At 39.4% G+C, this 23,909-nt stretch overlaps 1 protein-coding gene across 2 annotated transcripts in view; it reads left to right on the top strand.

Annotated features, from left to right (window-relative positions):
* The window catches only part of TRPM7 (transient receptor potential cation channel subfamily M member 7), a 112,821-nt gene that overhangs the window by 70,296 nt on the left and 18,616 nt on the right, over positions 1-23,909 (top strand). For both annotated transcript variants that reach the window (XM_059714640.1, XM_019477451.2), the window contains exons 18-31: positions 178-333; positions 424-567; positions 1,157-1,285; positions 3,119-3,403; positions 5,191-5,365; positions 6,296-6,422; positions 8,514-8,698; positions 10,609-10,741; positions 12,323-13,038; positions 15,060-15,127; positions 16,251-16,310; positions 19,866-19,962; positions 21,046-21,116; positions 23,239-23,276. In XM_059714640.1, the coding sequence (XP_059570623.1) occupies positions 178-333; positions 424-567; positions 1,157-1,285; positions 3,119-3,403; positions 5,191-5,365; positions 6,296-6,422; positions 8,514-8,698; positions 10,609-10,741; positions 12,323-13,038; positions 15,060-15,127; positions 16,251-16,310; positions 19,866-19,962; positions 21,046-21,116; positions 23,239-23,276 (2,384 nt within the window). The remainder of the gene's footprint in view (positions 1-177; positions 334-423; positions 568-1,156; positions 1,286-3,118; positions 3,404-5,190; positions 5,366-6,295; positions 6,423-8,513; positions 8,699-10,608; positions 10,742-12,322; positions 13,039-15,059; positions 15,128-16,250; positions 16,311-19,865; positions 19,963-21,045; positions 21,117-23,238; positions 23,277-23,909) is intronic.

Raw genomic sequence — 23,909 nt, 5'->3', positions numbered from 1 at the left:
TCCTCTAAGTTACACATAACAAAAACTAATTCACTTCTGCATCTTTTACTAACTAGTGAGGACCATTTGGATTTTATATATATTTTACAGAGGTATATTCTGGTGTACTTTGAAACTTTAATAAAATGAAATAAATGAAATACAATTTTAAAATAACTCCATTGACCTCTCTTACAGGTGATCTTGAGCATTTTGCTTCCCCCTGCCATACTGTTATTGGAATATAAGACTAAGGCTGAAATGTCCCATATTCCGCAGTCTCAAGATGCACACCAAATGACAATGGAAGATAGTGAAAACAACTTCCAGAATGCAGTAGATGAAATACCTATGGTAAAATAATATCAAAATTAACATCCCCGGAATACCTTAAAAATAAATATTTTTATACATGAATTCATAGCCTATTTGTTTTTACATTAGGAAGTATTTAAAGAAGTAAAAATTTTGGACAGTTCTGAAGAAAAGCATGACCTGGAGACACCAACTAAACCGAAGAGGCTTCCAATTACACAGAAGTTTTATGCATTCTATCATGCACCAATTGTGAAATTCTGGTTTAACACGGTGAGTCTTTGGAGAAACAAATTATGTAAATTGACTTATGCTTGAGGCTGCTTTCTTTGGAAAGCAGTGACCATTTTCTTTGCCTAATATGTAGCTGGTTTAATTCTGTTACTATTCCTGTTCTTGCCTTTCTAAAACTCTCTTCTTGATTAAGAGTGGGAAGCTTTGGAATCTTGGAAGCTGAAGAATGTATGCGTGACATGCCAAAATATACTGTTTGTAATGGTACAGTCTTCAGCTGTGAAGTAATTTAATTTAGCACTGTCGGTTTTTACTTGAGCCTGGTATTTTACTAATGAAGACTAATGGAGAATATCACACATTTAGGCAAAGCCGCATGTAATTGATCTGGGATTTTGCAATAATTAAGCAAGTTGCATATTAGTTGTAGTTTCTTGTCATATTTTGGATCTTGAGGGGATATTTAAACTCCGTATACAGTATTTCTACCTTAGCTGTTTCAAGCAAATACTACTATTCCGTTTACCATTTTGGCATACAGAACATGAAAGATGTACAGTTATTGTGCACCTAGCTACACTAAAAACAATTTAACTTAATATAATTATCTCTGTTTGCTTCTTTCTAGCTGGCATACTTAGGATTTCTCATGCTCTACACATATGTCGTGCTTGTGAAAATGGAGGAGTTACCATCAGTTCAAGAATGGATTGTTATTGCTTACATTTTTACATCAGCCATTGAAAAGATTCGTGAGGTTTGTTTGCAATTATTTTTATCTAGAAATAAACCTAAGAGGTGCAGAAATTAAAAGTATTAGTGCACCTATTATTAATATCTTTTTTTAATTAGGGTTGGAGTGGTAGCAAAGTCATCAAATATCCAAAGAATGTGAGAAGCAAGGTTAGTTTGGTAATACCTTTCATTACATGTATCTGACATAATTCTCCAAACATACATTTGGGCCAGTAAAAGATGTTACCAAACAAACCTTGCTTCTAATGTATCTTCCAGTATATCTCTATTATAAGCAGTTGCATCTTAAAGACATTGTGAACATACCTTATACATAATAAAAATATGCCATCCATATATAAATAACAACACTTGTTATCCAAAAGATTTGAGTACGCTGTAGTTGAACAGTTGCGCACACTTTTAAGACTCTCACCCCAAGGTCAGCACTTGCTAACCCAATATCGAGCCTTATTTTTTCTTTTCAGAGGAAGCATGTGGGCTTCCTAAGAGTTATAGGGAAATATCCACAGTTAGACATCAGACTAATAATTTGAGTTCCAAATGAATGTTTTATGCATTTATGCAGAGCAGGCAGATTAATGACTTTATGATAGATTTTAAGTGCAAACCACAACTTCATTAATTTTAGGACTCTTCCTTCATGTCGTGCTGGTGTTAGTGCCCAGTAAACTAATTAACTCACACCACAAATCACAGTGAATTACTCTGCTGTAAGATAGCACTGTCCCTGCAATTAAACTCTTGTATAGACAGTGACTATGGTGGAAATTATGCCTGGTTAGCCCAGGTAGACCCTTTCCTGCCACCTAGCTACATGGCTCTGCATATTTGGCACTCTTGTGCCCCATCCAGTCCCTCTGCTGCCTGATGCCGAGCCCAAGGCCACCCCAAGCCCGCTGGCAGCCCATGCTTGCTCCACCCTGGCTCAGTGCTTCTGTCCCAGGCACACATGTAGATGCTGTGCACAGGAGCAGTGTACTCCAGCTCAAAGTATTCTGGAGTTTATTGCATTGCATAATTGCATGTGTAGATGCACCCAATGTTAAAAAAATTACTTGTAAATGTGAACCATGTTTTGATGGGGTCTGCTGTAGCCAGAGGCCAGGTTCCTACACTTGTATCCTTTGCATCCAGTAATATAGACTCTGTCTCCCCAGGTCAAGTATCTTATTACATTGTATTGTACCATATTTTTAAAGCTTGACCTCAAAAGTTAGATCTTTTTTCCCCCCTCAATTCTTATAGAGAAGAAAATCCATAGTTTTTAATAGCAGCTCATTGACTCACTGTATTATTTTATTTAAAGTATTTTAATGAATTATACTGCATTTATACTTTATGCTGTATTAAATTCAATTTAAATTTTAAGATGATTTATTTTTAAAAAGGAAAACCTAATTATAATTTAAATTAAAAAATAAAAAATAATTTTTTAAAATCCATTTTTATTGGTTTTTTAAATCATCTTTTCTTAATCCATGCTGTCTGCCAAGTATCCTGCCATGCATATCAGGCATGATTTATGGGGGTTGGGCATAACATTCCTTGGATCCAAGTCCTGTGACTGCTAGCACAGAGAGTATCAGTAAATAATATTGCCATTTTATTGCACCCTAAATTGGCTGAAAATGCACCATGTTAATGTTAGCATAGGTTTGGGAGAAGTCAAAGGGTTGAGCTGTAATGTTAGACTTCATCTATTTAATCAGCATGCGCAAATATACCGCTAACTTCTTTGTTTACTGATAAAATGTTCAGCTGATTCAGTGGTATGAAATAGGTAAGGGCTTACCTGATTTTTCTTTTCTTTTTTATATCATTCTGGCTGCAGATCTTTATGTCAGAGGCTGGAAAGATTAACCAAAAGGTTAAAGTGTGGTTCAGTGACTACTTCAATGTCAGTGATACAATTGCCATTGTTACTTTCTTTATCGGGTTTGCACTAAGGTTTGGAGCAAAAGGGAACTTTCATGATGATACTTATAAAAAAAATTACATATTTGTTTCTGGAAGAATAACATACTGTCTAAATATTATATTTTGGTATGTGCGATTACTGGATTTTTTGGCGGTAAATCAACAGGCTGGCCCTTATGTCATGATGATTGGGAAAATGGTAAGTTTTTTTTGCTTTATTCAAAATATGCATCTCTCCCCTTTAACTTCATGATTTTTTAAAATTATTTTCTAAAAGGTCTGTTCAGAAAAGATTATTGTACTTATGTCATTCTTCCATAAGTCAAAATGCACAAGAGTTTGTAAAAGGTGTCATTTCTGTTCATGTACAGTAAATGATTTACCAAGCATGTTATAATCTCTGGTGCCTTCACTCTGATGTAGAGAAAATCCCTTTTGTTCATTTGGCTGTGCTTGTTAAAGACTTTTTTTTGTTTCAGGCATCTTGTTTACAAGGTATACCTTATACTTAAATACAGGGAAAAATCTGGGAATGGGAAAATATTAAATTCCCTCTTCATCCTATTTCTTTATGATTCTTAAATTTCTTAAAATACTCAGAATAAAGAAAAGGAAGCATGTTCTTAAGTTTACATTTTCAGGTAGAGTTAGGAAAATGTGCGTCTTTTTCTGGGATTTGATGTCTGCACGGTCTATCCCTAAAGTGTCTCTAGTGCAGTTTTTGATGTACAACAACCCTTCTCCCAGTGCATTATGGGAAGATTGGGGTGATTTGGGACTTGCAAGTTGAAAACCCGGTAATTTGCTATTTTCCATACTGATTTTAACTCCTTTAAAAGACTGGCCCAGTCTGGGACTGCACCAAACATGGCACCCATTTCAGCCAGTTGGGAATCCATGCTACATGCTGTGCCTGCCTCTGCTAGTTTCGGACCTGCTGCGTGTGGTGTACATTCTTGCTTTTCCAGTATCCACGCTGCATGTGGTGCCTACTTCCCCGCCCATGTTCCCTCCAACCTGGTCCAGGACATATACCATGGTCCTGGACTGGGCAGGGGAGGTGGGGGCCATGTGTGGTGTGGATCCCAGAGTGTTTGGGGTGAGCACTTCATGTGGTGTACATCTTGGGCTCTGTGTCCTGGCAACTTGTGGATTAGATCAGATGTAGGTGCAGCACCAGGAGCCAGACTGCATGACTCCACAGCCACATCTAGCTCATAGGCTGTATCTTTAACACACCTGTACAGAAAAAAACAACTTGCTAATTGCTCTGTGGTTTCATGAGAAATAAACCTGGGCTCTGATCCTGAATTAAACTTATTCTCTGTAATTTAGATTCACTTGTTTTAGCTTCTTGGAGAATGAGGCTGGAGGAGTGTCTCACATTTTAGCTGTAACCTTTCTTTTGCAATCAGCTGGCATTTATGAACCACAGGAAGAATCCTGTCAATTACCTTTGGCTAAGCAGCACAGTAAATACTCTTTGCCCATGCTTCCTACTTACCATAATAAGTAATGGCAGGAAAAACTGGAGTTTTTTTTATCTTGAGTTATAGATGAGTGAATATTCTAACCTATTTATAGATCCCTCCAACTGATTTAAAATTGCAAAACATGCAAATGCCTATAGGGTTACACTAGCAGTTGCTACTATAACTATAGAAGTTTTCTCTGGTTGTATAACAGCTAAGTTATGATAGAATGGATTGACTTTTTATTATTTAATTATTAAAGAATGTCAGACTTCAGCGACACTGGATTCCATAGTGTGGTCCTCTCATCTTGGTTTCTGGTTTAAAGAGTAAGGATGATATGCTCAGTTATCCTTTACTCGGTGTTGTAGCTAAACCCCAGAAACCCGCAGAAAACTGTTTAGGTGTCCATTCATATATACATATTCTGAAGTTCAGTATTTAAGAATTCTTGTACATTAGTTTTCAAAATTTTACCTGACTGCATTTTCTTCTCTTTTTATATTTTGAACAGGTGGCCAACATGTTTTACATTGTGGTGATTATGGCACTTGTGCTGCTTAGTTTTGGTGTTCCCAGGAAAGCAATACTGTATCCTAATGAAGCACCGTCTTGGACCCTTGCTAAGGATATTGTGTTTCATCCATACTGGATGATTTTTGGTGAAGTTTATGCATATGAAATTGATGGTAATATGTTTCTGTATTATAACAAGTTTTGGAAAAAATTAAGGGTTAAGGAGATAGGGGTTTAGGTTGTAGCCGTGTTGGTCTAAGGACACAGGCAGACAAGGTTCCTTGGGTGAATTTGATATCTTTTATTAGACCAACCCAAATGGTTGGAGAATAGTTATTAAGCAAGCTTTTGGGTTCAAAAACCCTTCGTCAGGCTAAGGAAGCTGCAGCAATTGGTGTGTGCTCTTCCTGGATGGAATGAAAAGTAAAGAAGCCAGGGGCTGGGCTGGGGAGTCAGTTGCCAGGCAGATTATAATGTATCAATTGATACATTATAATCAATTGATACATTAAAATCTGCCTGGCAACTGACTCCCCAGCCCAGCCCCTGGCTTCTTTACTTTTCATTCCATCCAGGAAGAGCGCACACCAACCCGAAAGCTTGCTTACTAACTTTTCTCCAGCTATTTGGGTTAGTCTAATAAAAGATATCAAATTCACCCAAGGAACCTTGTCTGATATATGGAGATGCATTTTGTTGTTGATATAGATTTAGCTAATTAAATTGCTTCTGCTTGACTTGCACCTTTTAATTTTCTAACTTCAAAATGTGTGAATACATTTTTTTTTCTTGCTCTGAACAAGTTCTGATCCTCCTTCAGTCAAAAAGAATAGTTCTTTTTGGACTCTTTGGGCGAAGTTGGGGGCACAAAGCTGGAGCTGATTTTGAAATTTATTCCAAATAAAACATTATACCAGCATTTTGTTTACAGTCTTAAAAAAAAAAACCAGTGATGAAAACCCCACCAGAATTGTTATATACTTGTTTCCAGTAGCTCTCTAGGAAAATGGCATGCTGGGCATTATTTCATGATCATGTTTATAAAGTGACTTGTATAAATGCTGAAGGTCTGCAAAAAATGTTTTTTTCTCTCCCCTCTAAAGTGTGTGCAAATAAATCAGAGGTTGATCATCTCTGTGGACCTGGAACATGGCTGACCCCATTTCTTCAAGCTGTCTACCTCTTTGTACAATACATTATTATGGTTAATCTCCTCATTGCATTTTTCAAGTAAGTATATGATTAACTCTTAATGAACTTTTAATATTGATAAATAGTATAATATGGTGATTTAAGTACATCTTTGACTTATATAGTCTAACTGGAAATGGGACTGATGACAATATAAGGCCCTGCTGTTTTGACATACAGTAGTTTTTCCAGGTAGTTCAGTGTGGTCCCTTACTCTTCAGTGCTGTAGAAACAACTCCAAAGAAGGAGGGATATTTCTTTTCCTGTCCCCTGCAGCCATGGACACTAGCCTATCATCATCCCCCTTTTCACTGTCCTTCAGGTATTCATAGTTATGAATAAATTAGTTAGCATTCATAACTAATAATACAGAAAATGTAGTGTGGTAATGGCACTGCAATTCAGACTTATTTAAATGAATACTTGTATCTGCTTTTTATACAGCCACCTACTAGAAAAATTATAGTTCAGCAACTGTACATATTTTTATGTTGTAACTGTTTGAATACTTGCATTATTCTGTAAACAGAAGAGAAGCGCTATAATATATTTTTATTAAACCAACTAAATTTATTTTCATCTTTGAAGAAGCTGCATATTGGAATTTGGCAGAAAACAAATCTGACTTCATTCTTTAATACAACTGTAGGTATGCTGTGAGTGGTAAAAATTGTACTCCTAATAGAAAAAATTCTGCAAAGAGTGATTTTAAGTTTATAGGGATATTTTCATTTTTAAAAAGTACATGAGCATGAGTAGCAACCTGTGCTTATGTATGGGGATAGACTGATTGTATGTACAACTGGCTAGTTAGTCATTTAACTGGTCATTTCTTTTGCACATAGTTACAGCAGATTTGCATGCAAACAAGGGGCAAAATGCAAGTAAAACTGCAAAACTGTTTTTAGAAAAGTAGGTCTGTAGTTAATCGCCACAGTATCCTTGTATAAGCAGAGAATAAAAGCATTTGTTGCAGTTACTAGAATAGAAAGCTATTCTTTCCTAGTGGATGTCAGTTACCTGTTACATGTTCCTGCATTATGCTTAATGCACGATAGAAGAGGTGTTCCTTCTTGTATTTCTGACTTCAGCATCTATGAGAGTGTATTTGGTGGCAAGAGGTGTCCATCAGAAAGAGGATTGAGACAACCTGCTGATTATTTATTTATTTTTATGTATGTATTTGTTAAAATGATAGTCTTTGTTGCTACCAGATCAGTATAGATACAAATAAATAACTTCTAGGGTGTAATCTAGGGTGAATTATAAGTACCCTGAGCACAATTCCCAATTTAATACATTCTTTAACCTGATAGAACAGGTGTACCATTTGGCTTGGGATGTTAAATTTAAAGTAAGTCTTATAAGGAATGATCTAATTGTGAGGTAGTTGCAGTAGAACAAAAAGGATGCCAGTGTTCCCAAAGGAAATCTTATTCCCTAATCTTAGGTTTTCTCTCCTTTTTCTTTCAAGAAGATGGCATAAAACAAAACAAAGGTGTGAACAAGAGACCTCTAATTTAAAAGCCAATTTTCCTGCCTTACACTTAAATACGTTTAAAATTGAGTATTGTTTCCCACATAAGCATTACAGAGACCAAAACGTCTCTTGGAAAGACTATACCACTAAGACTTAAAAAATTTTCAGTGGAAATTAGAAGTTCATAATGGACTGCTTATACCAGAGGTTGGCAACCTTTTGACTTGGTAGGCTAGAGTTTTTAACTTGGCACCTTCCATGGGCCACAAGCTCCAGTCTTTAGAGAGCTCAACTGCCTGCACTTCCCCTCTGTAGATACCCCACCTCTCTGTAGCAAGGGTATATGTTGGCACAAGAGCAGCAGGGGGAGCTGTGGAGAGGATGAGTGGCTCAGCACAGCTGCATGCTGCTCAATCCCCACTGCTGCCTGGGTACAGGTTGGACCTTCCTGGGCCAGATCCAGTCTGAGGAGCATAAATTACCAACCCCTGGTTTATGCGATAAAATTAAAATATATACATACCTACAACGTGCTACATTTCTTCCACATTTTATATCTTTGTAAGATAGATGGGTGGTAAAATCCCTTCTGATAACTCATTACTATAATATTGGACATGCTAAAACCTTCTTTTTGTGTTCCTCTTCAGCAATGTATATTTACAAGTAAAGGCAATTTCAAATATTGTATGGAAGTATCAGCGTTATCATTTCATCATGGCCTACCATGAAAAGCCTGTTCTGCCTCCACCTCTTATTATTCTTAGTCACATGGCTTCCTTATTTTGTTGTATATGTAAGAGAAGAAAGAAAGACAAGACCTCAAATGGGCCAAGTAAGAACAAACTTTATCCAATTAACCATTATATTTGATTTTATAATATGATGTTTTCAGTTTTAAAAACAATAACTTACTTGGCTATTCATTTTTTAGAGAGAGCACAACAAAGGTATGCTTAATTTATTAATACAGAAGCAGAAAATTTGGTTTCTTAGAATTTATTTTGACATCTGAAAAATGTTTGAGTGTTCTTGCATTAATAAATAGAATAAACACTTTGCAGGAAGCTGAATTTATTTAGTGTTTTGATATGTGTTAGGTTTTTTTATCTCTTTGTATAGAAGTGATGCATAATTCTACTATCTGCATATTTCTAATATCTCATCACTGCGGATCCTGGTTTTCTCTATTTAAAAATAGCAAATTCTTTGATTAAAAATAGCAAATTCTCTGATTAAAACCCCCAAATTTGCATTTTATCCATGATTAAAATAAAACTATCTATCTATCTATCTATAGATATAGATATCTAGATATAGAGATCTCTATAGATATAGATCTGTATGTATGTATGTATATGTATCAGTTGAACACAATGTTTTATTAATATATTATCAATTTTAAAGCCATGTGGAAGCCTACCAGTGCCTCAGTCACTATAATGAATTCTAAATACCTGTACATTTTGGCATTTGATTTTGGGTTTTGTATCATAGAAAGGTCACCAGGACATGGGCCCAGCTGCAGCTGTCTCCCACCACTGCTTTGTGGTGCTAAGCAGCCCTGATATGTCAATGCACTGACCATGCCATTGCCCCTCACTCCCCACCCACAGCCCCCTCCCCCAGCCCTGCCAGAGGGGGACCCCAGCTGTCAGGGCTACAGGGCCAGGGACCTGGGTTCACAGCCCCCTGCCCCCCCAGCAACACCCAAATACTGGCTGCTGTCCATGGGAGGCAGCGGCTGCTGTGGCAGAGCAGAGCATGGAGCCCTGCTTCCTTTCTCCCATGGGCAGCATCACTGGAGTGGAGGGGGGAGGGGGGGAGGGTGTTCAGATGTGGGCTGTGGGCTTGGGGTCCCAGCCCTGCTGCCCTCCCCTGGGGCCTCTGCAGTCCAGGAGCGAGGCCCAGTGCAGCAAAGCGGAACAGGGTGTGGAGGCTCAGTGCTGCCACCAGGAACCCCCTGCCACCATGGCAAGGTGCCTCCTGCACAACTAGCAGCAGTGGTGGGTGCAACTCTGTGCTGTTACCCCCAGTGCTGCCAGGCGGGCAGGGGGCACCTTGCCATGGCTGCGTGGGGCTCCTGACAGAGCTCTGCCAGCCTACAAATCTGCATTTTACCATGGCAAACAGAAAACCTGGATCCCTGCTCATCACTAGTAGCATTTCAACTTCTGAATGTACTGACCCTTGGATTTTAGTTCTGTCCTAATCTTTTTAATGACCTCTTCTTTGTTTTGCACTTGTGGTTAACATTAAGTATCTCAGTCTCATCATTTTGAAACTTAACAAAAGTAAATTGAAAAATTAATTATCTAGAAAATCTTAATTTTTTCTTAAGATACTAACTTCTATACGTCAGAAAACCGATTTACCATGATCTACCGTGGTGCTTCATTAGAACACAAGTGCAGCTAAAAAGACCAGCAGGCTTGAGATACCCGAATTCCAACTCCTAGGAGGCACCAAAGGGGAATTTTAGAACTTAGACTTTCTTTTGAGTCTTTGTTTTTTTGGGGAATGGTAGGAGGGAGAGAGTGTGATTGTAATCTTAGTCCTGAGGGGTTGGGGGACAGGAAGGTTGCTAAAAAAGTTTTTCCGTAAAGCGCAGGCAGAAAACCCTTTTTTTCAGCCAGTTAGAAACACGTAACATCTGCCTAATTTATTGTACTTAGTTGTGGCTAGTGATTTCAAGTGCTTCTTACAGTTATTAAGCTTCTAAACTGTTGCCTTCCTTGTCTTTAGAACTCTTCCTAACTGAAGAAGACCAAAAGAAGCTTCATGACTTTGAAGAGTTATGTGTTGAGATGTATTTTAATGAAAAGGATGATAAATTCCACTCTGGCAGTGAAGAGAGAATCCGAGTCACTTTTGAACGGTAGAGAACTTATGAAGAAACTTTAAAAATGTTAATCTTTGAGTTCCTGAAATATGTTTTAATAGGCAATTACAGTGCATGTAGCTACAGATGCAAAATATTTGTGACAGTTGAGTTTTATGATTTTCATGGCTACGTTGAAGTTAATCATGCAGAATGTTTCGTTACTTGCATTTCTGAATTATAGAATAACTTATACTTGTGAACTCCCAGTAAAATAAGATTTTTTTTGTATTGTTTAGCTTTTTTGAAAAGATTTTCTTAAATGTAACAGTAGGTGTTAGGCAGCAGTACTGTAGGGCAGGCATGTCAAAGATGTGGCCTGTGGGCTGGATATGGTCTGTAGAGCCCCATCACCTGTGCTGCCTTTGGGTCTTAGATTGACATATACATCACACGGTATGCACTACATCACCACATGCAAGGCCCAGGATGTGAGCCACACATGGTGCCTGCTAGGACTCTGCAAAGTTTCAGTCCCTAATTTGATTCGGCAGAGATTAGGCCTGTTTTGGTGGCCTAAATTTGGTGTTTTGGTGGCCAAATCCAAATCAAATCAGGAGACCCTTTAATCGAATCAGAACCCTCCAAATTGATTCCAAAAGATTTGGCGATTCGGACAGACATAGCTTACCTCAAAGTGCCAGGCGGCTCGTGAATGCTACAATGGTGGGGTGGATGGAGCGTCCACTTCCAGGTCCACTGGGGTGTGTGCAGGGGGGCCCCCCATGCTCCCCCTGCTTGGTGACTGGTGCCTTCTGGGTCTGGGGGGGCACCTGGAGTCCCCCTGCGGCTGATTTCTGAGCCGGGGGCGTGGGGGGCCCCCTGCATGGTCCCCAGCAGACCCGGAAGTGGACCAGAAGTACTTCTGTGTTCGCCACTGAGCGCACGGGGGGGAGGGGCCGGGCATGCTCCTGTTGGATGCTCCATCCACCCCAGCATTGCAGCATTCACAAGCCGCGCCTGGTACCTCCAGGTATGTAGGAAAAACATTTAAAGCTGTGTTTATGGCCGAATCACTGATCCTCCGAATCGAATCGGGGACGGTGATCCGAATCGACGAATTGAATCACTGTCCCCGATTCAGGTCAAATCCAAATCAAGTAAGGTCCGTTTCACACACCCCTAGTGTGTGCCTCAATGAATCTGGGAAGTGTAGCACCTGCTCTGGGACTCATATTGTATGTAGCATCTGTGTGGGGCCTGTCTGGGGACCTTCCCCCTCCCTCTCCCCACCTGTCCAATACCCAGAGCACCTACTCTGGCCAGTTCAGGTTGGGTCCTGCATGCTCGGGATCTGGCATGCTTGCGGGGGCGGGGGGTAGAAACTGGGTTGGTGGGGCTGGCACTACACAGTTCATTGGGCCTGTGGACCAGTCCTGTACCACTCATCAGGCCCATGGGGACTGATGAATTAAACACTCCTGTTGTAGGCCCTTGACTGACTTTTATTCCTTAATGCCTTTACACACATCCACTAAAATCTACTAGGCTACACTAAAATTTGTAAAATAAATATAGCTTAAGTGTTTCTTCCATTTGTGAACTAATCTTCAATATCTTTCACTTCTGTTTTCTTAGGGTTGAGCATATGTGCATTCAAATAAAAGAAGTTGGTGATCGAGTCAATTACATCAAACGATCATTGCAGTCTTTAGATTCCCAGATTGGCCATTTACAGGACCTCTCTGCTCTGACTGTGGACACTCTAAAAACACTAACTGCACAAAAGGCTTCAGAAGCTAGCAAGGTCCATAATGAAATTACCCGGGAGTTGAGCATTTCAAAGCATTTGGCACAAAACCTTATTGATGATGGCCCTTCAAGGTCTTCTGTGTGGAAAAAACATAGCATAGGAAATATTTTTGGTTCTTCTTTTCCACAAGGTGGCCTTGAGAGTAATAATGCTTTACTCTGTAACATTTCTACACGCAATGAAAGAAACACCCAATATATGATGGGTCAGGATTTAGATCCTGTTCCCAGGAGGGAAGAACTACTTTTACAAGAGGCAGGTTCCTCAGGCAGTGCCTTATTTCCAAGTGCTGTTATTCCTCCAGAACTTCGACAAAGAGTACAGGGTGCAGAGATCTCAAAATGCATTAATAAAAATAAAAAACTAGGCAACTCATCAAACAGCATGCCACATCTGACATCATCAACAACTAAATTTTTTGTTAGCACTCCATCTCAGCCCAATTGCAAAAGTCAGCTGGAATCTACAGCAAAGCAAGAAGAAGCTATTTGCTCTAAGGCTACAGAAGGAGATAATAATGTAGAGTTTGGTGCATTTGTAGGTAAGTATAACAAAGTAGATTGTAAATGTCCTGAAGTCATTATTAGCTGCTCTTATTCTCTTGCTTCTGGCTCTGCTTCCCTTGCTTTCACTCAACCTTGTGCTGAAAGTGGAGGATACATTAATTGTGGTTTTGTTCATGATGAAAATGACATCAGTGATAACTACAATGGAAGAGCTAACAAACGTGATCACCAGTCCCTTGTCAGTTTATCGGAGAACAGTATTCAAAAGAAGTTGCTTCTGTCATCCGACAACCAGGCATCAGCAGCAGTCAGCACAAGTGGTAGCCCACGTGGAAAATTGAATGTTAAAGATGAACTCCCCAAATGCCAGCACATTCAAGCAATGGAACTACAAAGCCAAGATTTAAGTTCTCACATCAGTACAGGACTACTTCAAAAACTGTGGACCAAAGGTTTGATTTATCAAGAATTGTATGGTATTTGGGTGTTTTCTGGTTGCAGGTGACTTTATTGTACCATTATGCTTTGCTTGTTTTGCTTTTAACTTTCCTAACTTTTCCCCAAATTGTCTGGATTTTGTTTTACTTTGAAATGATTTTTTCTTTATAATTCCATCATATAGACAATATTTTTCTGACCATTACACAGCTGTTGATGAATATAATTTTCATTATAATATTAGTAGTTCTACAGCTTTGTATGGGCAATTCAGATATACTTCACTGGTACTTATGTTGAAGTTATAATGTTTTTATTATAAAGCTCATGGAAAAATATTGTCTTTCTTGATGAAATTACAGAAGACTTCAGGAATCATGAAAATATATCTTTGTGGTATCTGTGACAAACTAAGGGATCCTACTACACTACAATTCTAAACACTTTTACTAGGATCTTCCACTGTTTAGAGTAATTTACCCCATGGGAAGTTTTCAAACACAGTTCTTTTTTAAATCCTGTTTTATGCTCTTTATTTTTTTTTAACTTTACTTAAAAAGGTTTCTGGCTAGAGTAGACACTTGATTGATAAAACAGTGGCAGATTCGTTCCATAAGTAGGTGTGGGTTTACTAACTATATTCTGCAAATTAAAGAACAGATTAATTCAGAGCCAGTTTCAACTGGAGAATCACAGTCTGAAACTTTTTGAGGCTGCCTGTTCTCTTGCAGAGCAATAGGATCTCCCTGGACAAGACATGCATTTCTTCATATGGATATTGACTTGTTTAAAAAAAAAGTTTTAAATTTAGAGAAGAGCTTTATTCTGTTACTATGAAAATGTGGGATGCTTTAAATGATACATTTACATAATAAGTATTTTTAGATATATTTCCTCTACCCTCACATGAATATTGGTAACCACAAACTAGGCTCATCATACTTGTAAAGAACTGTGCTTTTTGCTTTAAAAAGTAAGGCTAGAAAAGCATAAAGCATTTAAAATCTGACTGTGCAACTCAATTTGACTTTCAAGTAAGTTGGACTACTAATATTTTTTAATACACAGTATACTTATTTTGTTGGAGCCATGCATTCATTATACGATCCTCTGTCATCCAACATTTAGAATAGACTCTTCATCTTTATTGCATGGTACTTATAGAATATCTGAGCCAGAGCAGCTCTCTGTTCATGAAGTAGGTTTATTTTCAGTGTAACACCATGCATGTTGGTGGAGCTGAGTATAGTGTTGAGGATGAAGTTGTATAGTTTTAAAAACTACCAAAGGAAATTGTTTTTCCTGTAGTTAGCATATTCATGTAAAATATGCAGATTCAGAATATCCAGTTCCTCCAACATAGGACCCTTATTCTCTTGAAACTAACGTTTTAAATTGTAACAGTTTTGTACTTTAATGTGGAGAAAGCATCTATTCCTAATTTCTAACCGTTTTAATTAAATCTACTTACTTATAGTTTTTCATACAAGGTTTTCCAATACAATCAAACATAGAGAGCATTGTTTTTTATGTCCCCAACATAACAGAATCTTTGGCACGGTCAGAACTTGAAAGTTAACTCTGAATATTCTGTTTTTTTGTTTCAATTCATTCAAAGGTCACAGAGACAGCATGGAGTTACAGCGGTTTAAAGAAATAGCAAACAAAGAAAAAAATAATATTGAGGTAAGACTGAAAACTGTCCTGTGAAAGTACACCCTTGTAGTTTAATGTGGGTACTATTTTCCTCATCTCAGCACTTTTTACGTATTTTAATTCATAGGTTACATTTTGAAAATATAAGAACAAACATTTTGACAAACTAGTATACAGAGAAGTTGCATATAGTTGCATTCAGTAAGAGAATGAAAGTATATGCACAGATTTTTGTAATGGGAGAAATGGAAATTTGGATGGAACCTTATTTATGGAGCAATTACCATTCCTATACTACAGGGGTTGGTAAGCTTTTTCAAGCCAAAAGCTGGAACCACTTGGCTCCAGTCCAGCATGGGCCAGATGGCTTTAGTGGTGCATTGGTGGTGCGGGCCTTTCCCTGGACCCCCACTGGTGTTATGCAGCTCCCAGCCTCCCACTCCCTGGCTGTGCGGTGAGTGCAGCTTCCAGCCTGTGGGGAGCTGTGCTGGGGCTGGGGCCGGGGAGCTAGAATTTGCTTCCATTCTGCAGCTGCTGCTACTTGTCCAGGCCCCCACTCATACTCTCCCCTTACCCCCCACCCTTGTCCCCTCTGCTATCTAGCCCTAGTGCAGCTTTGCTCTGTCTGGAAGCTGCTCTCACAGCACAGCTTTGGGGAGGGGAAATAGGAGCGGGTGGGGAGAGAAGCAGCAGCAGTGCAGACACAGCTTCTAGCTCCCTGGCCCCAGCACAGCTCCTCACTGCTTAGCTCCAGCTTTGGCATGAGCACAGGCAAAGTCTGGTGGCTCTGTGGGCCATCTCCAGCTTGTGGGCCATACATTGCAGACATTTGTTTATATATTGGGATAATGACCTTCAGATAGTTAAGCCATGCACTGAATTTCCACTTAAAGCAAAGGAGCTGGGAAGTAGTCATTGAAATGAATAAGCATGATATGTGTAGGACCAGTTGCACATGTTATCTCATCAGTTAGGAAATCTGACTTGAGATTTAAGGCAGCTATTGAGGAAATGTTGTGCAGTGATCTTTTAAGGAAGATCACTGCTCAACTGCCTTTCTGGAAAATTAATATTCTGGTGAGTTACTTTTTATACAATGCATGACCTTCAGCTTTAACTTGTGCAATATATTCTTTCATTTTTCCTTGTACAGGAGCAACAAGAAGACTTTAAGAAAGCTATTCTGGAGGGTATAGAGATGACCAGACACCAGGTAAATAGGAAGCCTTTGAGTTCAGAGTCACTATAATCAGTAATAAGTACTTGCCTTCATTATTTTAGGTTTTCCACATGAAGTGCAGGAGCCTGGGACACCATAGATGAAGAAGGAAAGTTTGGAGACAAAGTGAATGTCACACTAAACAGCGGACACATGTTTAGACTCTGATTAACCTGTAATTTCTTCTCAGGTTCATAGAGGATTCCATTTATAGCTAGCAGCAGTCATGTCATAATTAAGGTTGAATTTTTCATTTTAATGTTGATTATAGCCATGATCCTTCTTTTTTTCTTTAAAAAAAATCATGAAAGAATGAAATTGGTGAGGTTTTATAGGGAATTGGTGAGGTTTTATTCACCAAGGCACCCCCGGGGGTTACAAGAAATAGTGGCCAAAAGCTAGCAGAGAGCAGATTTAGACTAGACATTAGGAAGAACTTCTTCACAGTTAGAGTGGCCAAGGTCTGGAATAGGCTCCCAAGGGAGGTGGTGCTCTCCCCTACCCTGGGGGTCTTCAAGAGGAGGTTAGATAGGCATCTAGCTGGGGTCATCTAGACCCAGCACTCTTTCCTGCCTATGCAGGGGGTCGGACTCGATGATCTATTGAGGTCCCTTCCGACCCTAGAATCTATGAATCTATGAAATTTTGATATCTGTTTAACAAAAAGGAAGTGTCTGTTTACCATGGACAAAATGTCCAAGACCAAGAGAGAATTTTGACAGTTATGCCATTAATCAGATAAATTCTTCAGAAGTTATGACACTGGGAAAAAAAGGGATTATGCAGAATTAGTACATTGCTAATGCAGTAGCATTCAGCCTTTGACCCATGAGCCAAATCTGGCCTCTGTGACCATGTTGTCTAGGCCATGGGATCTCCATGGATCTGGAAATTTGGTGGTAGGGAAGCGGTGGCAGCATTAATTGCTGTGGCTTTCAGAGCTGCAGCAGTTAATGCTCTCACTGTTTCCCTGCTGTCAAATTTCTGGATCTGTTGGGAGCCCCATGAGCCAGATGATACAGTCCCTTGTGCTGAAAGGCGGGGGTTGCTCTGTGGCCAGATCAGGCACGTAGGACCACTTCATGGTTGGGGCTAGCCACTGAGCTTGATTACACCCAAAGACAATCACTACTTCTCATGAATCTATACCACGTTTGACCCCGATAGATCCCATGCAATAGTCTGCATTAATGCTTGAAGGCAGATGTACCTGTGTTATTTCAATGGACTAATGGTGCTTCTTCTCTGTTACAGCTTCCTCAATCAGCTCAGTACCTTATGTCCAATAGGACCACTCTAGCAGCAAGTCTCTAGTAATGTGTTCTCCAGAAATATACAGTACTGAACAATCTCTTGACCATCTTTAAATGTTTCCAGTATGAAAAGAATGAGGACATGTACTTCAAATCCACTTCTAAGGCATACTGGCTAGATGTGTAGTAAGGCAGCTCTGCATCTAAGGCAGCAAGTGATGCACAGGGCAGTACCAAGGTACCACATTGTAGAATGTGGCAGCGTGTTCAGCCACCCCTGCAATGGGAGCTATTTTTTTCACCTACAAAAGCAGCACACAGTGTTGCTGTGCTGGTCACTCCTCTTTTAGTTACACTGCTGATACCTACACTTTCTGGATGGTGTTGATGTCATTCTACCAAACTTTGAAGGCTCTCCCTTTTCTGTCAGCAAGAGCTTGTATTTTCCTATCATTTGCATCAAACCAGTGCAGATGTGTCTTTGTGGAGAAGGCTAGAGATTCTTCGTACACCTCATCAATGCCTTTCTTGAGGCTCTTCCAGTGATCAGTGGTGTCAAGAGTCCTCATGGAGGCACTACTAGAGATGATCACATTTAGCAGGGCCTTTCAGATGCTCAGTATTGAACCTAAGTGCTGCAGTGTCAGTATCGAGTCATGCAAGTTCTCCAGCCAGGAGTGCTTTCTTTCACCCTTGTCGACTGGTTCAACGTTAGGGTTGTCCATCAGGGTGCAAATATTTCAGGTTATTTGATTCGGACTGCAAATTGGAAACCCATATCCAGTGGAATCATTCTGTCAGGTGAAATGAGACAGACTGCATTTGGGGAACCCTTTCTAGTTTCCTCCCCATATGGGGTGAACAGTGGATCCTAAATAGTCCTGCACAGTCATGATTTGCAGCTGTCAAATTGTATGCCTGACTCATTTCCAAGTACAAAACCATCATACTCTCTTTGCCTTCATGTAGGTCTGTGATTAGGGACATCTAATAATCACTAGTACTTGCCCCCCATTGCCACTTGCTCACCATCGTGAGATTTAGTATGCCTAAGCATATCTTAATTTTACATGGGGATGCTGTTGTGCATCAACAGCCACACAGTACTTTGTGGGAAAGAAACCTTAATCTGATGTTGAGGAAAACCTGGAGGTTTCTATTCCACTTCAGCCTTCTGACTTTGCTGCCATCATGAAGTATTCTTTCTATATTCACTTGCTTCACCAGTGAGGACTTGTTTTATTTTTGGATTGCTATTAGTCACACCTCACCTTTGACCTTGCTGCCATGGGTTACCCTATGAGGAGTAGAAAATTCAAGATGCCATCACTCTTGAGGTCATTGGTAGCATACAGTACTCTCCACCACATTAAGGTTGTGATCTTTGGGAGATCTCTGTGCTTATTACTAGGTTTTCAAATATGTTGACCACAAGAAGTCAAGGTAAGACAGAGAGGCACCTTATAGACTGAGTAGCTCAGAGAGGCACGGAGTCATGTAGGCAACAACCTACTTCAGTTGTTAGGAATGGACAGGCTGAACAACAAATGTGTAGAACCTCAGTAAAAATAATCAAGTGCTACTGATATTTCATCATTTGATTCAAAGAGGATGTTTGAGAATATTTAAAGGACTTACTGATGTTCTGTTAAATCAGCTTTTGTTTTTAACAAGATATACAGTGGACTTGTTTGTCATATGTGCTTGCTGTATATTTACTATTGGACTCTAAATGTGATTAACAAACTCCTTTATTTATTTAATTGTGAATATTTGGTATATGGATCTTTGAGCGAGAGTATGAATTAAGGATTTAACTTCATTTTAATTCCCTATATCATAGGAATTAGAACTTTAATATGAAGTATATAATGTAACTGCACAATTTTAGAATTGAAATATATAATGAACTAACAGAGTTATGAAGAGTAGAGATTAATGTTTCTAGAGGTGTATACCTTTCAATTTGAAGTTGTTTTACTGATATTACTTTCTGTCATCAAAAATAGATCTCTATTGCTCTACTCTAAGTAGAGTCTTTATTACTCATTCTAAAATAATGAGTCTCAGAATTTGTTGTAAATAGGTATCAGTCTACAATTTGTAATGGAAAGACTTGAAAAAGTGTGTATTTACTTACCAAACTGTCCAAGATGCATTTTAAAAATATATTTGTCATACATTTGAAAGATGCTCATAAAAAAAGATATTAGTTATGTTGCAAACTAAGCAGATTACCATACTGCATGAATAGCAGAGGATTACAGGAATGATGACTGATAACTGTGTTTTACAGGACGGTCTTCAAACTGACTGTAATTTGAGACAGACTAACTCTTGCAGTGGATTTGCTGAATATCTTGAAAACTCTTTGGCAGGTCATTCGGAACAGTGTAAGTGCAGATTTCTCTGAGGTTTAGTTTTATCCCAAAATTTTATTAATGAAGTTAAGTCACTAATTCAAGAGGTACTATCAACATAAAATTAGGTTTGTCTCTGAATTTTTAAAAAATCTTTTTTGTTACTTGAAATGTGTAAGTTTTTAACATCTTTGAGAGTAGAGGAGTATATATTTTGTTTTCTAAAAGTTTTCTACTTTGTGTATTTGTCTGCATTGTATATGTAGTCAGTTTTCTGCTATCTGTGAGATTTTTCAGTGTGGGAGAGGGAAAGAATCATTTGTATTTAAGAAAAGGGAAACAGGAGTGTAGGGAAAGAGGAGAGTCGAAGAAATACGATAATAAACAAACCAAAATTACAGGGAAATTCAGGGGCTAATGTAATACTCGACAATAACTTACTTTTTTCAAATGATATATCTGAATGGTTAGTTTTTCCTTTAAACTGTTTCAGATGTATGTTTTAAGTCCTTTTGTTCTTATATCCTGCACTTAATGTCCTATAACTGGGGTCAATAGCCTATGGCCCATGGGCCAGATCTCACCTACAAAGAGCTTGGATCTGGCCTTCAAAGGTCTGATTCTGGGGAGGTGGGGTGGGGGGAGGAGAATTTAAAGGGGTCACATTCAATCAGTGATATAAAGGCTTCTGCTCTATGACCTCACAGCGGAATTGGCTATCCCCTGTTCGTGCTGCCATAAAAGGTTGCTAACCTGCATTCTGTAAAACATACTGGATTCTTCCATGAGATCTGCTTATTCTGGGATCTCACTGTTTACAATACTTTTTCACAGATGGATAAAAGGCATGGGAAGGTTCAGTGATTTGCTTAAGGTCATGCAGGCAGTCAGTGATAGAACCAGCATTGGTACAATATGTGAACTAAGATAGTTTATCTGTGTCCATATGGAAAACATGCTGCAAAATAACTGGCTAATTTTTGTGCTTTGTGTATCTTGTTTTTTAGGGGGTATATTATATTACCTCCCTTTTCCTTTATTATACATGCTTTAAACCATCTTCTGTTTCACACCTGTCTGCTTCTCTTGTCAAGTTATGTTTATTTTCTTTTCTAGTGTACAGCATGAGTAGAAGAGCATCAACTGAAGAAAGTCATCAAGTAGACTCCAAAGCAGCCTTGCTCCCGGTTTGTACGCTATTGTTAACATTTTTGGCAGACTGTTAGAGTTGTAACTAAAATGCATATGTACTGCAACTGCATACCAGCTTGTTTAATGGGAGTAATCCTGATAAACTAGCTTTAAAACCTTGTTCCTGTGAAAACAGACATTTGTCCAATTTACTAAAATTTTAAGCCCAGTAAGACGAAGTGGAGAACTTCAGAAGGGGCACATTTTTTGCTAACTGGAACACCTGTGTAAAAGAGGTATCATATTGCTGCAATGCAGGCAGATTGGGGTCACCTCTGCTCTTATGGCCCTTGTTCTGTAAGGAGCTAGATGACCCAACGGTTGACAGTAGCTGGGTCAAAAGGAGTTATAGTTGCAAGTTTGCTGGTAGCATGTGGTTGTGCAGTCTAGGAGGAAAGCAGTGTGCAGCTAGAACAAGAAACTGGGAAAAGTGAAAAAGAAATGGGTTGTGTGGAAAGAATAAATCTCACTTTGGAGTGTTCTCTGGTATGCTGATAACCGCCATGTATAAGTGTTACGTTTCTACTGGAAGAATTGTGATTCTCCTGGTAAAAGTTACAAGTGTTCGCTGAATTTCTCTTGGAAAAAAACATGTACCTTCTGGGGAGATCTTCCAGGTTGGGACCTAGAAGATGTCTCTTACAAGAGAGTTCCTCTTGCCAGAATGAACACTTGTTACACTCCCCTCATGGATTGGCTCAGGAGGGGAGGAGGGCAGCAGCCACTGCTTCCTGCCTTTTCCCCAGATCAGACAGTCCCTGATTTAGAAAAGGAGTTGGGGGGGCGGGTCTTTACAGGTCCCTCTGGCTTCCCTTTCTTTCCCTTGCCACCCAGCTGGACAGTGGGGGCAGGGATTGCATAGCCCCAGGGGCTGGGAACCAGAGCTGGGGAAGCTGTCCTCGAGTCTGGTTCCTGTTGTCAGCTGGCTTCCTCATGCTGCCCCCACTGCCCAGCTTGGAGTGGCAAAGGTATCCTGTGAGGGTGCTCTGAGCCAAATGGAGGGAGCAAGGGATTGAGGAGTGGTGGCTCTCCACCCATTCCCTAGACTGGAGTCCCTGGTTGAGGTAGGGGGAAGTCTGCTAAGCTGCTTCTCTGCTCAGCTCCTGGTTATTGGGACCCAAGCAGAAGAGTAGCCACTCCTTGCCCGTCAGACTGGAATCCCTGGTTTGAGGAGTTTGTGGGAAGGCTTTGCCCCAGTGCTTAGTCCTTCTGGCAATTGTGGGAGGACAGAAGCAGCTACTACTCCCTTCACTTTCCCCAGGCCAGGATCACCCCAGCCTGTACAAGGCATGTGGAACAGGGGAGAGGGGGCAGTTGCATGGTGAATGCCTATACTGCCCCCTCTCCTGAAATCTTTTCTAGTGATGGAAGTTTTCCACTGCTAGAAATGAACACCTGTAAATGGCTGGTGAATCAGTAGGGGCCTGTTTTGAGTAGGAGGAAAGATCAAATCAAAAAATTCATTTGCCTTCAATGTGTAGTTCAGAGAAACTTTGCATTCTTGTGCTGTATTACTGTTTTTACCCAAAAAAAGTATAACTTTCTTAATAATAAAAAAGCCATCAAACAGTAATGAATATGATTTCCTTGCATATTGTATCAACATCAGTTTGTTTATATATTATAAAAGCCTAAGTCTGTCTGTATGTCCTTAATACTTTATTCGCGTTCTAATTGGCTGACGGAAACAGCCAACCAGAGTGCTCCAAGCATGGGGGAGTGCTGCCATGATTCTGAAGCTGCCGGACAGAGGGTGGGGGAGCCAAGGCCAGCAGTGCTGACCTCAGCTCCCCCACCCTGCTCCCTGCAAGCGGCGGCACTCCATCTCAGCCCCCCCCGGGGCATTCTTGATGGGCAGTTGGCTAGTGTGTGTGTGTGTGTGTGTGTGTGTGTGTGTGAAAAAAATCTCTCACACATGTATATAAATAAAACCTTTCCTTATATTACACTATTGTTACTGTATTTTAGTGTTTCACTTCAACTGCTTGAGTGTTGAGAAATAATAGTAGTACTTCTACTTTCAGATCTTTAATAAAGACTGTAGTATATGAACTATAGGAATTAAGTAAACTTTTTTTTGTCCTATAAATACTGTTGGTTTTTTCCTTTTGGTTAAAGGATTGGGTACAAGGTAGACCTTCAAATAGTAGTCAAATGTAAGTAAGCTTTCTATTAATTAATGCTAGAATTGATCAAATACTTTTGATGCACTGTAGTCTTTTTCTTTAAAAGTTCTATTACTTTTTGGCATCTGAATTTCCTTGTTACTAATGTCCATATGAGATTGTCTTTAAAATGTTATATATTTCTTCTTTTTAGAGATTAAGTTTTAAAGTCAAAGGGAAAACTCAAGTGCCAGATAGTTGTCAACTATTTTATAATGGATCAAGGCTTATAATAGCTTTCAGTTAATTTTAAATTTTAATGGGATTCAAGAGCAAATCCATATAACTTGCAATAATTAAACAATAGAAACTAAAGAGTCAGTGGTTTTTTTATTAAGCACTTCAAGAACATTTTTATTTTAATTTGAACTATTGGCATCCCTGTGAGTTAAATAGGAAATCAAACCCGTGGGTTTGTTTCTGTCAAATGACCGACCTTTGTTTTGATGTCCTGATCCTATTTACATTAATGGGTACACACACATGCACCTCCAAGAGCAGCATGTGCACTTCAATAGAACCATTTACTTTGCTGTTACTTTTAATAATATCTTTTTTTTTTAACATCAGGCTTCCTGGATCCTTGACCAACCTTTTTATTATAAACTCTCCCCTGAAACTGTG

Source organism: Alligator mississippiensis, chromosome 11, assembly GCF_030867095.1.
Source record: "Alligator mississippiensis isolate rAllMis1 chromosome 11, rAllMis1, whole genome shotgun sequence".
Lineage (NCBI taxonomy): Eukaryota > Metazoa > Chordata > Crocodylia > Alligatoridae > Alligator > Alligator mississippiensis.
The sequence above is the reverse complement of the archived record's forward strand: the minus strand, read 5'-3'. Positions and strand labels throughout refer to the sequence as shown.